Below are 15,966 nucleotides of genomic sequence, written 5' to 3'. Positions count from 1 at the left end.
TGTGATTCAACACACTAAGCAACAGAGTTGAATGACTGAAGGGTGGAGGTCAGGATGTACAGCTGGAGCTCTCTGCAGCAATAAGCTACAGCAAGGCCCCGAAGGGATCAGAAAGACCAGGAGAGTAAATCTAATATGTTGGGGGACAGGAAGAGTGAAGAGATTGTCACATTTTGCGCACTCTATTCAGCGTGGAGTATGGATAAGGAAGACATCAGGTCATCAAGTTCATAGAATCCCCACAGTGCAGAAGGAGGCCATTCAGCCCAACAAGTCTGCACCAATTCTCTGACAGTACCTTACCCAGGTCCACCCCCCTGCCCTGTCCCTGTAACCCCACACATTTCCCATGGGTAATTCATTTAATCTACGCATCTTGTTACACGAAGGGGCAATTTAACATGGCCAATCCACCTAACCTGCACATCTTTGGACTGTGGGAGGAAAGCAGAGCACCCGGAGGAAACCCACGCAGACACGGGGAGAATGTGCAAACTCCACACAGGCAGTCACCCAAGGCCAGAATTTACCCCGGGTCTCTGGTGCTGCGAGGCAGCAGTGCTAATCACTGTGCCACTGCACCACCCTTCCAGATTTCAAAAAAAGTACAAGTAAGGAATGCAGCAATGAAAGGACAAAGAAAGGGCAAAGGTCATTTGGCACGCAGAAATATGAGGTCTTTCTGATGGCTGGAATTGGTCTTTGAGGTCCAGATCAGATCATTTAAGGTTTCATACAATCTTGTTCGACCTGAATGATTAGCCAGTGAAAGGAATGTAGTTGTTATATGGGACTGGAGTTTGTGGAAGGGATCATTGTCAGCTAGCATGGGAGCCCTGGGGGGAAGTAAGGTGGCGAAAATTTTAGTGGGAGCTGGGGTCAATGGAATAGGAGGTGGGTTTGATGGGTAAGATGAACTGTGGGAGGGCATAAAGGGAAGACTGGTGAGAAACTAGAGGAGGATACAGGTTCAGTGTGAGGGTCAGCGAATGTTTCACTTGGTGCATGAGGGAAGGCAACAGGAAGGCAGTGGTCAGGCTGAATAGGTTGTTTCAATTTTCATGAGAAAGAGGTCTATAGGCTCTTCAACCCTTTTGGTACAAATAAGGGTGGTGGAAGCAGGAGAAAGAGAGATGTTTAAGGAACCAGTTTATGGTGAAGCAAAACAGCTGGGAGCGATCTTAGCTTTCCAGGATAATCCTGAGTGGTGTGCAGTGTGGGCAAAAGAGAGCAAAGCCGATGATATCTGAGGTGGTCCAGCCATAATTAGTGATGGATAACCAAACACCTGTACCAGATCACTCAAGTCTTGGACCTGGAGATCAAGGATGGAGGCCATATTCAGGCAGATTATTCCCCACTGGAACATCCATTAATCTCTTTTATTCCAGGGTTTTTGCCTCCACTACTTTATCTGGCAGTTGTTCCACATGTTGATCACTAAATTCGACTAAGAACCAACTGCTAACTTTTGTAAAAGCATTCTTCATAGAAACTCTACAGTGCAGAAGGAGGCCATTCGGCCCATTGAGTCTGCAACGACTCTCGCTGACAGAGTACCTTACCCAGGCATTTTGGCTAATCCGTCTAACCTGCACATCTTGGGGCACTAAGGGACAATTGAGCATGGCCAATCCACCTAACCTGCACATCTTTGAGCAGTGAGAGGAAACCGGAGCACCCGAAGGAAACCCATGCAGACACAGGGAGAATGTCCAAGCTCCACACAGACAGTTGCCCCAGGCTGGAATCGAACCCAGGTCCCTGACACTGTGAGGCAACAGTGCCAACCACTGTGCCATCATGCCACCCTTCTTCTCCAATCTAAACCCTGCACTAGACTGTCTTTGGTCTATTCATTACACTTGATTTAAAGTTAATATTCTGAGTTACCTTTTCTATACTCTTACCAATGTTGTATACTTTTATAAGATTATTGTTCATTTATGCCCTTGGTTTAAAAGCTCAAGTATCTCCAGTCTTTCCTCATAATCAGACCTCTAACACTTGCAATCATCCTTTTCCCAGTGTCTCAATACGTTTCATAGCAATCAGGACTAAAGACATTGTTTCCCACCTCTTTCTCTCGTCAAACTGTACACAGCTTCAGAGGCCCAGTAAAACAACGTATTCGGGAAGATACATTATAATAAGTTAAATTAAATGCAGTCTATAATCATCAGGACATCTATATACGCATCAACATTCTATCAAGGAGTTTCTGCAGCAAGTAGATACTGGGTTGTATTTGACTGGGCAAATGAAATATAGGTAGCTCCAGGTTGGTTACAACTGTACTTTTTAATAATACTACAAATTTAAATAGCAAAAACTGGGTGTAAGTGAAGAAAATCAAACATTTTAAAAGGCTGGTTTATGCAATCACTTTTTAAAATATTTTATTTTCTTCCTTTGCTACAGATCAAAACTACTACTAAAGTACTGCCAATCTCCGGTATCTCACAAGAGAGACCACAATTTTCCTGTAAGTCTAGACTACGAGTGTCCACAGGTTATTCAGATAGGGTGGGGCACCACATCACAGCAAAGCCTAATCCTGTTCTCACCCAACAACCACATAAAAGTTTTCATAGAAGATTCAGAGAATTGCAATCAGCAACATGTCATTCCCGAGCCCAAAACTCTGAAGCATTCCCACTGATTGCTCCAACTGATGTCAGCTAACACCAGCCCAGGCTAGGGATCACACCTGGGGCGTTGACTCAAATAATTAATGCTTTTACCTCCCCAGCCATAGGAATAGTTGTGCTAACGGTGCCAGCCAGATTTTCAGAACTTTTATTTATGATATAAAGCCATGAACTTCAGCAGAGCACCTTGGCACAACAGGCAAGATTTTCACCCAGATTTGGTAGCGGAAATGGAGATGGTGGAGGCATACTTTTGCGCTGTCAGCCAGCAGGCTGCTCTACCAGCGTCATCCTGCCTCTGAGCCAGTTTTAGGAAGGGGCAGGCCGCTAGGTAAGGTCATTAAAAAGGCCAATTAAGGCCACTGATCAAAGGTCAACTTGAATTTTTCAGTCTGCAGGCTCCACATGGCATCGGCAGCACAGCAGCTGCCTGGAAGTGACCTCCTGGTAGCACACTGAGGAGTGCCAATATTCCAGGGTGACTCCAAAGCTCCCCCTCAGCCCCAGCCACCTCTCATCTTCTGGTCACAGCTGCAGGCGCAGGTCGGCATGTTGGGTGAGTGGGGTGGGGTTCCCCTCCACAACAGTGGCCCAGCAGCTGTGCTAATAGTTTTCATTCAAATCTTTTTTTAAAGTGCTGAGGGAGGGCCTCAGGATGGAAGTGCCCTCCCTTTCCATTACCTGCAATGGCAGACTGCAGCTGCTTCAGTGCTGGGAGGCCTCCTATTGGCCCTCCAGCTTTGCGAACTTGGCGTGTGCCCCTCTGGCCACCAATTAGCCAGAGGGCAAAACCCACAGCCTGGTTCCTGCTCCCTGCACAGTGTGAGGTCGGGACCCACATTTGATCTGAGGTTCCCCGCTGTTAAGGAAAATCCTGCCCCATGCGCTCATGCAGTGCATGGTTACTACAGTTGGGACACTTTTCAGTCTGGGTACACCCTCTAAATATTGCCACACTCCCCAGGAGTGCTAATCTCCAAAAAACTGTCTAAAACAACCATCCAAAGAAAAACCATGTTATCATTTCGGTGAGTATTTTTTATTAATGCACTGCAAAAAGTAACATGACAGTAAATAAACAGAAAAATACAGTAGCCTCATGAGAGAGCTGCCTTCATATTCCAAAGCCTTATGAACTCAGCAGTATGAATGTATGATTAGTGCAATGGTAACCAATGTATATTAAGGGAGTTATTTTACACTTAAGATATATAAAACAGACATTGCAGAACTATAGTTAAATATGGTCGTAATCCTATGTCTATACTTATTATTTGTACATTATATGTCGGGGGGGGGGGGTGGGGGGGGGGGGGTGGTAGAGTGCAAAGGACTTAACTATTGCTGAAAGATTTGTCACATATATGACCCCCAACTCCACTCAAAAATCTTTCAAAGTCTGGAGAAGCATAGTATTGCACAAAAATATTGTTGAGTGCTGGATTGTACTTAGATCAAGTGGCAATGAGAAATGAATTAAGGTTGAGTGTTGGTGAGCAAACACTACTGCCAAATATTAAAAGAGTAACAATTCATTCTTCCCTAGGCAACAAGGCAGTGGGATATTAGGGTTACAAAGCCCAAATATAAGGAGCTGTTCAGATTAACAAATGCTCGCTAAATCTTCACTTAGCTGACGGACTGTTCAGTTAAACAGAAGTCAAGCAAGTAAACATTTTTAAAGAACTCTGAAGTCAACAAGCTTAAGTATTATAATCCTGGGGAATCAGGCAGCACATGCTATTGTACAAGTGTTTAACAAATCATGCAAAATTCAATGGTCCACTATTTTGACAAAGGCAGTCACTCATTTATTCTTAATTTCCCATGAACATATTTGTGTAATTTGCATCACATTATTTCAGGAACATGGTTTTCATCTATTTTGATGTAGGCTTATGTATAAGATCACAAAGATTCCATCTCCATTCATGCTGGTACGCCATTGAGCTCTGTTCTAAGTGCAAAAGACTTCCTGGAATACATAATCATTGCTGAGCTCTTCCATTTATTTATAGCCCATCACCTTGAAATAGAATTTCATGAACAATTTCAAATGAATTCTGAAACACTAAGCCTCAGGTAATTTTCAATTTGGATATTTGTACATTTGCGTAAATTTAACATACATCATTCCTGAGCCTTTCAATTATCAATTCAAAATTATCTGGTTCTGAATCAAACTCTGGTGTTTTTTCTAAGGTTCTTTGCAATGAATCCTACATCCTTTGAACTCTGAGCTTTTCAATCAATCAGTTGAATAAAGAGTTGGATAAAAGATATATTTCAGGGGATGACAGGTTGTTGAAGTATGCCAATGAATTGCTTAGATACATTTCCACAATACTTTCTTCCAGTTCCAATGCATCGCTTTACAGATCCTATAAATATAACGGCCCCCCAAGTATTACATTCATTTCAGAAGCACTGAGAAATAGATTGATTTTCCCTTATAAAGATATATTTTTGTTACTGGTAACTTCAGTCACACTCCAAGCTATTTTCAGCTACTGCATTACTTATCCTACTGATCTAAAGGTGGTGACATTAAAGCTTTAATGTCAATCCAATAATTTAAGCTCCTCCAAAGAGGAAATTGCAACAAATTTATGAGGCAATGTCTTATTTTGTTCAAGGTGATGAATACAGGTATAAACTGGACAGATTAGACAAAGGTGCAGGAAAGGAACAGAAAATCTTTATCATAGTTAGCAAACCAAGTATAGTTATGAAGTCAAAGGAAAAGGAGCAGCAAACTTGAAATGCCTGCCATTTTTCTGGTTAATGGAAGTTTAAAATGGGTAGGTACTTTAAAACTAAAGAAATATTATTCATGACTAGAAGATGAAAGAAGTTTTACATGAATGCACCATAGAAACCATTCTTTCTGGGTGTATCACAGCTTGGTATGGCTTCTATTCTATTCAAGACCACAAGAAACTACAAAGGGCCATGAACGAAGCCCAGTCCATCACTCAAACTAGCCTCCCATCCATTGACACTGTCTACACTTCCCGCTGCCTCGGAAAAACAGCCAGCATAATCAAGGATCCCATGCACCTCGGACATACTCCCTTCCACCTTGTTCCATCGGGAAAAAGATACAAAAGTCTGAGATCACGTACCAACCGACTCCAGAACAGCTTCTTCCCAGCTGCCATCAGACTTTTGAATAGACCTACCTCACATTAAGTTGATCTTTCTCTAGCTATGACTGTAATACTACATTCTGCACTCTCTCCTTTCCTTATCTATGAATGGTATGCTTTGTCTGGATAGTGCGCAAGAAACAATACTTTTCACTGTATACCAACACATGTGACAATAATAAATCAAATCAAATCAAATGAATTCCACACATTAGTCTTCATTTCTGAAAATGAAACATGAGAAAAGTCCAACAGGTAGCTCCTGAGGAAAAGTTATTCGCTTTATTTAAGTTATTTAAAGCATGTTCCTCCCACTCCCTCCTCCCCATCCCCACAAACTGTTGCCCCATGTCCCCCTTCCCCCATAAAGATAAATTGAGTAAGAACTCCAGAATGGCTCCAATCTTACATCCTATTTAGATTTAAGTTCAGAACAGGTAATAAAAGAAATACATTTCTGAGGTAACCAGCCAAGAGAAATAAAACATGCAGACTTCATAAGGCACCATTGGAAGTCTCTACTGGGGTAACCAGAATATTAATAGGACAAACTTGAGTTGGTTAAAAAGGCTTTACCCATGAGTTATTAATTGTTTTGGTTTCAGTTTTGCTTTCCCTGGAATGAAAGTTAATTATCTCAGCACCTCAGGAGGTTTTTTTCTGTAATTCTCTTTGTATCTATCGGTCCTGTTCTTAAACAACATTAACTAGTTTATGGGCAGCACGGTGGCACAGTGGTTAGCTGCAGCCTCACAGCGCCAGGGACCCGGGTTCAATTTCAGCCTCGGGTGACTGTCTGTGTGGAGGTTGCACGTTCTCCCCGTGTCTGCGTGGGTTCCCTCCAAGTGCTCCAGTTTCCTCCCACAGTCCAAAGATGTACGAGTTAGGTTGATTAGCCATGCTAAATTGCCCAAGATGTATGGGCTAGAGGGATTAGTGGGGTAAATACAGGGGTTACAAGGCTAGTGCCTTGGTGAGATGCTCTGTCAGAGAGTTAGTGAAGACTCGATGGGCCAAATGGCCTCCTTCTGCACTGTAGGGATTCAATGAAGTTTCACTGAACCTTGCTGTGTATCTATAATATTTATCCATTATTTGGTTGACCAGAATTACTCCTCCTAAAAGACTTGCCTGTGGCAAAGCTAACTTTATGCTTCTGTCCCTCTAGCTGTGAGCTCATGGTCCAAAATAACGTTACTTCCTCTGAATGTTCATGTTCTGTTCCTCAGTCTCTAAGAAAGTAAGCGCTCCAGCTTCCAGGGCAACACTGGCTCTTTGATATTCATGCAAACATATTCTATATTCCGAGTTACTTGATTGGTTACTGTCACCCTCTGTTCACAGTAACTTCATTGCAGTGTTGATGTAAGCCAACTTGTGACACTAATGAATAAGCTTTAAGCACCAATCTCTGCTAAAAGTAAATCAAAAAAGAAAAATTGGTCATGATTGTTGCTTCACGTGCTAATCTCCAAACTCTCCATGCTGGATATAGGTGGTGAAGGACCTTGTGTCATTTCAGTTCAAGGTATGTAATTTACAGGATTTTATAGCAATTCTTTAAAAGCACATCAAAGCAAAGGAAACATGCCAGAGGGATCAAAATCAAATTATAATATGAACATTTTCTAGATAGCCACAAATATGTCTGACATAGCAAATGAATAATACAACTATTGGCCACATTTCTATGCACTTTAGAATGCAGGTAAAATGAATGAAGTGAGACGATACCAAAAAATCTCACATTGTAGGTGGGAAATAATTGTGGATTTTAGATGTTTTTAAAATTTTACTCATGTCCCTTTCGAGAAGTTCCAGTGACCTCTTGCTTTACATTTTATTCCTCCTAAATTCTAATTCGCTCATTCATTCATTTTCCTTTACCAAAGGTTGCACTTGGAAGAGTACAGCTTTCAGATGCAATGGAATTCTAATGGTCAAGGTAGTTTGTGATGTCACAGGTAATTTAAACTTGCACAGTTTGGAACAGCTAAAAAAATGTTAACAATGCCAAAAACACACAAAGAATGCTGCAAAATCTATTGCCTAAATTTACCTCATATTCTGCTGTCATCTAAATTACACAAAGTCATCGGGGGGCCACAGGCATCGTAGTTGGCAGAGGGCGGACCATGTAAAGATCCGTTGATCTCGGGTGGGATTTTCCGGTTTTGGGGCGAGCGCAGGCGGAAAATCCCGCCCATCAACTATTGTCATCCCATATGTAAATACTTCAGCAACAGAAGGAATGCATTTAGAATCACAGAATTCCTACAGTGCAGAAGGAGGCCATTCGGCCCATCAAGCTTACACTGACAACAGTTCTACCCAGGCCCTAGCCCCTTAACCCCGCGTATTTATCCTGCTAATCTCCATGACAGTAAGGGACAGTATATGGCCAATCAACCTAACCTGCACATCTTTGGACTGTGGAAGGAAACCCACGCAGACACAAGAAGAACATGCAAACTCCACACAGTCACCCAAGGCCGGAATTGAATCCGGGTCCCTGGCACTGTGAGGCAGCAGCACTAAGCACTATGCCACTGTGCCGCCCGTTTATAGTTTATATCAGAATTTATATACAATTAACAAGGGAATTGAAACTCAAATATTTATGTTTTTTCTAAATCCTTGTTTTCCATCGCTTTCATTATTTTGAAGATAGTGTTAAGTGACTACTCCACATCGTGGCATAGAGTGAACAGTCCCTCATGTGTGAACACAAACACTGAGCATCAGCAGACTACTTACGCTAAATTTTGTGAACGATGGCTAAGTCCGCAACTTGAAATGACACCGGCAGCCAGCAAAGTTTAGATGGCTGTGAGGCTGGTACAACCACTGGGCAAACTAGGTGGTCATCTAGAGCAGCAAAATTTGGGGGTAATGGCAAGACACTGAATGAACTATTCATGAAACCACACAAGTAAACAAACAGGCTTTAGCAGTGAGAATGAAAGGTCTGGATTTGACTGATATACATCCACATATACCGATATACAGATAGATTCCCATGTATTTACATTGTAGTCTTTCCCAAAATTGCATAATGTATTCCTCACTATGTTTTTGTGGCAGCATTACAAATTTGTACATCTAAGTGACTATCCTAAAACTGTGAACCAGTAAATAATATCAAAGAATATTATTTAATCCAGCTCACTTTTTCATAATGATTATTGATTGTATAAATTATACATAAAATTATTTAGTAATTATTGCAGGCACATACAGATTTACATCATGTGAACCATAGTACACATTATAATGTGCATTTATTTCAGTACATATCCCGTGAAAAGTGTAGAGCAATGACAATGTCCAATAAGTATTGTAATATTCTCCTTTTCCAAAGTTTAAGGTTCACCTCGGGCACCTAATGCCCTTGCACTGGCCCTGGCTGGCTGTCTCCGCACCTTCCCGATGCACGTAAAATGTCCCCAGAGGCCGGAAGTGGCCTTTAATTGACCACTTAAGTGGCTCAATCAGGCACCTGCCTGATGTGCCCACCCCTTGCCTTCCTGCCACCCCTCCCGCCTCCTAGCCCATTGCCAATTAGCTGAAAAAATTCAGCCCTTCATGTGTCCAATTTTGTCCTTACCCAATGTCAAGATGTGTACCTCCCAGCTTGAATCAATGAGAAACTGTTCAAAGCGAAAACCCTGAGATTTTCCTCCCTTCATCCCTCTCTACTCCGTTCTCCTCCCTCCCTTCTTTCTCTCTTCTCCACCCTTTCTCTTCTTCCCCTTCTTTCCTTCCCTACTTCCTCTCTCCCACCCTCCCTCTCCCCCCCTTGCCTTGCCTCCCTTCCCCAGTTCTGCTGCCCTCCCATTCATTTGCCTCTTAGCTCCCTGGTCCAAAGACATTGATAGCGATTATAGTAATGTTGCTGCTCTTGCAGATACGAACCAATCCAATGCCGAGCAGAGATGAAAGAGAGCCGCATCTAATGTGTATGGCTCAGTATCATAAATTTAACAGCTATGCCATTGATAGAAACAATGTAATACTGAAAGCGCCTACAGTGGTCAAGAAGGCATACGATATGCTTGCCTTCATCGGCAGGGGTATTGAGTTTAAAAATTGGCAAGTCATGTTGCAGCTTTATAGAACCTTAGTTAGGCCGCACTTGGAACATAGTGTTCAATTCTGGTCGCCAAACTACCAGAAGGATGTGGAGGCTTTGGAGAGGGTACAGAAAAGATTTACCAGGATGTTGCCTGGTATGGAGGGCATTCGCTAGGAGGAGAGATTGGAGAAACTTGGTTTGTTCTCACTGGAGCGACGGAGGTTGCGGGGAGACCTGATAAACATCTACAAGGTTATGAGAGGCATGGACAGAGTGGATAGTCAGAAGCTTTTTCCCAGGGTGCAAGAGTCAATTACTAGGGGGCATAGGTTTAAGGTGCGAGGGACAAGTTTTAAAAGAGATGCAGATTTTTTACACAGAGAGTGGTGGGTGCCTGGGACTGGCTGCCGGGGGAGATAGTGGAAGCGGATACGGTAGGGACTTTTAAGGGGCGTCTTGACAAGTACATGAATGAGATGGGAATAGAGTGATATCGTCCCCGGAAGCGTAGGGGGTTTTAGTTAAGTCAGGCAGCATGTTCGGTGCAGGCTTGGAGGGCCGAAGGGCCTGTTCCTGTGCTGTAATTTTCTTTGTTCTTTGTTCTATAACATTTGTAAATGGAGAGATATTTTATTCAAATCCTTAATATACACTTGTAATTCAATATTGCCCAGAATTGCCGACTACCTTACACATCCTGCAACTTGCTAAACTGGTAAAAAATTGGAACTTTTAATTTTGATTTGATTTATTATTGTCACATGTATTGGTATACAATGAAAAGTATTGTTTCTTGCATGCTACACAGACAAAGCCTACCGTTCATAGAGTACATAGAGGAGAAGGAAAGGAGAGGATACAGAATGTAATGCAATGTTACAGTCATAGCTCAGGTGTAGAGAAAGATCAACTTAATATAAGGTAGGTCCATTCAAAAGTCTGATGGCAGTAGGGAAGAGCTATTCTTGAGTCGGTTGGCACATGAGCTCAGACTTTCACATCTTTTTCCCGGCGGAACAAGGTGGAAGAGAGTATGTCCAGGGTGTGTGGGGTCCCTGACTATGCTGGCTGCTTTTCTGAGGCAGCAGGAAAATAATGCATCTATTGATTTGTCTAATTCTAGATCAGTGAATTTGACAGTGATGGATTACAGATTTTATGAGTAGAGATAATTCTGATGAACCTGCCTTAGAAATACTTCATACTAAAAAATACAAGTATAATTCCAAAAAAAACTGCATCAGAAAATCAAGCTCCTTTAATTGCCTTTGCTTCAAAATTGTTTAAATGTACATATGAGGCAGCTTTACATGTCATTTTTTTACTTTCTACAACAAATGCTTTATGTGCTTCTGTTTTTGATTGGAACCTAATTATAACTAATTCAATGAACCCTGCATTCATGTCCAATGACTCAGATCATTTTTGGTACATGATGACACAAATGGAGTGTGCCAGTGTAGACAATTAAAACATTAATTCCACATTGTGGGGCTTTCATTTCCCTTTTAACTGTGTTTTTTTCTCTTTTCTGAAAAGCACAGATTCAAATTGGCCCAAGGTTCTATACGTTCAGGAAGCTGAATTAACATCAATGAACAGAGGGTACTCAAGGCCAATTGCAATATTAACTATGATTAATTCCTCCCTTATACTGTCAGGCACAGTAACTCATGGAAGATGGTTTTTGTTTGCCTGGTATGAAATGCACATTATATTCTCACAAAGATACCATTCATATAAGGCCAGAAAATTTGGATGCTGGCTGGTTTGGTTGCAAGAGTCAAGACTCAAAAGTCTCAGAGTCGTTATAGAGATAACCAGCTAAAATTCACATGATTTATTGGTTTGAAACTTCCAGCTGCGTGTTCACTTAGATCAAGCTAACAACCAAATCAACAGACTGTAGAATAATCATTGGTTCACCCTGTTTAGCAACAGGCACTCCTGGTACATTTATTGTTTTAAATGTAGCTGGTCAGATGCCATATTTCAATGACTCACTAAGCTGACAGTCATTTTCTGCTAATTTTCTAATCTCAGGTACCCAGCCTCTCCTCAAGAGTAGAGTTCAGGGTTGACAGACAGCCAAGCTACAGCTACTTGCTTCTGCACATACTCCTAAAGGTCATCAGGATGTGTTGATTGAGATAATTTCATCATGAGGCTCCTGCAGCTTTACAAAATTCAGGTCATGTCGAACACAACTTAGCCTTAATGCATCAACCATGCTCTAGACTACCTCAAACACAAATACTGCATATGCTGGAAATCAGAAAAATAAACAGAAAATGTTAACCATACTCAGTGGGTCAGGCAACATCTCGCGTTCTAGCTTGCAATAACCCAGGAGATCAGCTAGCAAATATAATAAAGGGCATATATATGCTCCTTACTCAGTATACTCTCCAAACCTGGATAGACAAATCTCTGTTTCTTTATCCAAGTCATAGAAATCATAGAAACCCTACAGTGCAGAAGGAGGCCATTCGGCCCATCGAGTCTGCACCGACCACAATCCCACCCAGGCCCTCCCCCCACATATTTACCCACTAATCCACGCATCTCAGAACTCTAAGGGGCAATTTTTAACCTGGCCAATCAACCTAACCCGCACATCTTTGGACTGTGGGAGGAAACCGGAGCACCTGGAGGAAACCCACGCAGACACGAGGAGAATGTGCAAACTCCACACAGACAGTGACCCGAGCTGGGAATCGAACCCTGGACCCTGGAGCTGTGAAGCAGCAGTGCTAACCACTGTGCTACCGTGCCGCCCATTGTCATTGATAAATATGGTGAAAAGTTAAGGTGTCAAAACATATCCCTGCGGGAAACACTTGTCACATGCTGACAATCAGAGTGTGCACATTTAACTTCACTCTCAGTCTCCTACCTTCTAACCAATTTCCAACCCAAAAGGCTTCCTCTAATTCAGTGTGCACTCATTTTTGCTAATTACCTCTTGTGTGGAGTCATATGATTCATGTTTCTTTTGACCAGGCCTCACATCATATAGTTTATATGTAGTCATTCTTGTATTTCAAACTAAAACACCTTGTTAAAATATGAAAAGGGATTATCTGGTCATTAGCACGGTGTACTTCATGGGACCTTGCTGTACACAAATGGGGTCACTGTCTGTGTGGAGTTTGCACATTCTCCTCGTGTCTGCGTGGGTTTCCTCCGGGTGCTCCAGTTTCCTCCCACAGTCCAAAGATGTGTGAAATCATAGAAATCATAGAAACCCTACAGTGCAGAAGGAGGCCATTCGGCCCATCGAGTCTGCACCGACCACAATCCCACCCAGGCCCTGTGTGGGTTAGGTTGATTGGCCAGGTTAAAAATTGCCCCTTAGAATCCTAAGATGCGTAGGTTAGAGGGATTAGCGGGTAAATATGTGGAGGTAGGGCCTGGGTGGGATTGTGGTCGGTGCAGACTCGATGGGCCGAATGGCCTCCTTCTGCACTGTAGGGTTTCTATGATTTCTATGAGTAATTCCTACTTCAGTGAAGACACTTTGAGAGTACTGTGGGACATCCTTGGGCAGTACATCCATGCAAGACTTTATTTATTTTAAAAGAGTCCTGATATCTATCAAAACCTTTGTGCATTGCGACAAGCAAATTACCATGCAACCCTCCACTATCCATTGCTTAGCTATAAATAGAAAATTATAACAACTGGACATCCCCAATCTCTCTTAATATTTGAATTATAGTAGATCAAATTTCTTATAATTTCCACCATTTTGTGTAAAAAGCTCCTTGGACTTGTCACTGCACCTAATGCAGGGGGGCAGGGGGGAGGGGGGGGAGGGCAGTGGTTAGCACTGCTACTTCTCAGCCCCAGGGACCCAGGTTCGTATTCCCAGCTTGGGCCACTGTCTGTGTGGAGTTTGCACATTCTCCTCGTGTCTGTGTGGGTTTCCTCCGGGTGCTCCGGTTTCCTCCCACAGTCTGAAAGACGTGCTGGTTAGGTGCACTGACCCAAACAGGCGCCAGACTGTGGCGACTGGGGGAATTTCACAGTAACTTCATTGCAGTGTTAATGTAAGCCTTACCGGTGACTAATAAATAAATTTTAATGCAGGTCAGATAGGTTTCAGATGAAAGATTTTTTTTTAATAAAGCTGATAAAAAAGTACACACACAACTAATGAGGACATGTGGAGGAGGATAGACAAGCACTTTTATCTATGAACACAACTAAAGACACAACTTTCCGTTCGTACTTAGGAGGGTGAAACCAGAACCCCTGGTAGTGGCTGGCAAAATTGAAAGTAGCACAGCAAAAGGGAGACAATGGAGGAAATACACCGGCAGCTGAAGAAGCAGAACAGGCAAATGATATGAGAACACTTAAATGTCGGCCCACACCAAAGACTGTGAAAGCTGGAGAGACACGATCACCAATGTTGCGAAAATGGCATCTGAAGGAGCAGCGTTTAAATTTGCAAACCACTAACAACATGAATCATGTCGAACCTCTTGCATGGGGAGTCATTGTGGTGAAATGAACATGTGACACTTGCCCACCAGAAACCAACAAAAAATCATTTCCTTGGAGACAGCAAGTGCTCCTTTAAATCCGAGTGCTTCAGTTTCCTCCCACAGTCCACCGGTGTGGCGACTCAGGGCTTTCCACAGTAACTTCATTGCAGTGTTAATGTAAGCCTACTTCTGACAAATAAATAAACTTTTACTTTTTTATTATTCTAAAGGCTGGGACTTGTTTACTGTACACCCTCTACAAATCATCACGATTCAAAAGGTGCCATGTATTTCGTGGGAGGAGCAATGCATAGCTCAGGTGAACAAACTATGTAAAACTCAAGAAAGTAAGCAGGACAGAACAGATATAAAAGAACAGGAATTCAAACTGTGCCTTCCTGTGTCTTCGGACACCCAGAGTGCTATACAAGAAGACAGGAACCTTCAGAAAGTTACACGAGGCAGTAATAAAACAAGCAACCACAAGAGAAACACTTTTGATTGCACTGTTTCAAAGCGAATCTGAAAATCAGGTCCAGGAATGTGACACCCTAGGCCTTAAGTGCACAGCACTGAAAGTAATACTATTTGTAAATCTCGAAACAATCGCCCCACAGCAACCTGTCATCATCACTAACTTTCAATTCACAATTGGCACTGACTTTCATGGGGGAACCTGACGGAACTTAGGACCTAGTAGAGTCACTAAGCTGAAGGGTTTTTTTTAACCATTATCTGTTGAACTTAGTTGCACACATGTAATTAACACTAGATCGCCAAAGTTTGCCTGGAGATTTGGAAAGTTTCCCGGAGTAAAGCTGGGTGCAAAAGATGTGAGTCGATGAGCTCTTACCCTAAGGTACTAATGAAGCCATTCACCGTGCCTTCCGCGTACAGAGAGACAATGTCCCCAACATGCAGAAAACTTGACATTTCAGACATTGCTCTGGCCTCTCTGGAGCAGACGCGCTTGCTTCTTGAGTTGGAAGGTTCACATCAGCCCACGCAGGGCGACTTCATGTAGTTGCTACAGACCAGAACAAGTTTTTTAAAAAGTTTCGCAGAAAAGCAGGAAGAAATCAGTTGTCGCCTCCTTCGTTGCCTCTCCACCCCGCACTGTCAACACACTGTGAAAAGACGAGAGATCAGTACTGGAGCTGCAAATATTTGCATGAGCGCTCCTCCGGCTATGTGGCCACCTGCATCCAATAGCAAAGGAGAGAAAATAATACAGGAAGTTTTACAGTATCTGATGTAAACTTCTTATCACCAAGTAGTAACGCCCCTTTGTAACCCAAAACAGAATTAAATCCTGCTTGTGACTCTGGTCAGAGATCACTGGAAGTGAAGAAATGCCAGACGCTTTCATGTACAAACATTGGTCGCAATAAAACAGGCAGAACCGGTGACCTTCTGGATAAAAAGCAACATTTAACGCTAAAAGGTTATCGTCCTCATTCCGGTTTCGAGGCAGACGTGATGTTGGGTGATTCTGGGTGCTATAAAAACGTTCAGAAGGGCGAGCTGAACGAAACTTTCGTGTGGTTTTCTACTTCTGCATCCAACCATGAACCTTCACTTCATTGTGGCGATAAATG

At 42.6% G+C, this 15,966-nt stretch overlaps 1 protein-coding gene across 1 annotated transcript in view; it reads right to left on the bottom strand.

The window, feature by feature from the left end:
* itpr3 (inositol 1,4,5-trisphosphate receptor, type 3) overlaps positions 1 to 15,505 on the bottom strand; it is a 301,852-nt gene extending 286,347 nt beyond the window's left edge. The window contains exon 1 of the mRNA XM_078242319.1: positions 15,222 to 15,505. Coding sequence (XP_078098445.1) covers positions 15,222 to 15,310 — 89 coding nt within the window. The 5' untranslated portion in view covers positions 15,311 to 15,505. The remainder of the gene's footprint in view (positions 1 to 15,221) is intronic.
* Between the last annotated feature and the right edge of the window lie 461 nt (positions 15,506 to 15,966).

The sequence above is a fragment of the Mustelus asterias genome, chromosome 25 (genome assembly GCF_964213995.1).
Source record: "Mustelus asterias chromosome 25, sMusAst1.hap1.1, whole genome shotgun sequence".
NCBI classification, from domain to species: Eukaryota; Metazoa; Chordata; class Chondrichthyes; order Carcharhiniformes; family Triakidae; genus Mustelus; species Mustelus asterias.
The sequence above is the reverse complement of the archived record's forward strand: the minus strand, read 5'-3'. Positions and strand labels throughout refer to the sequence as shown.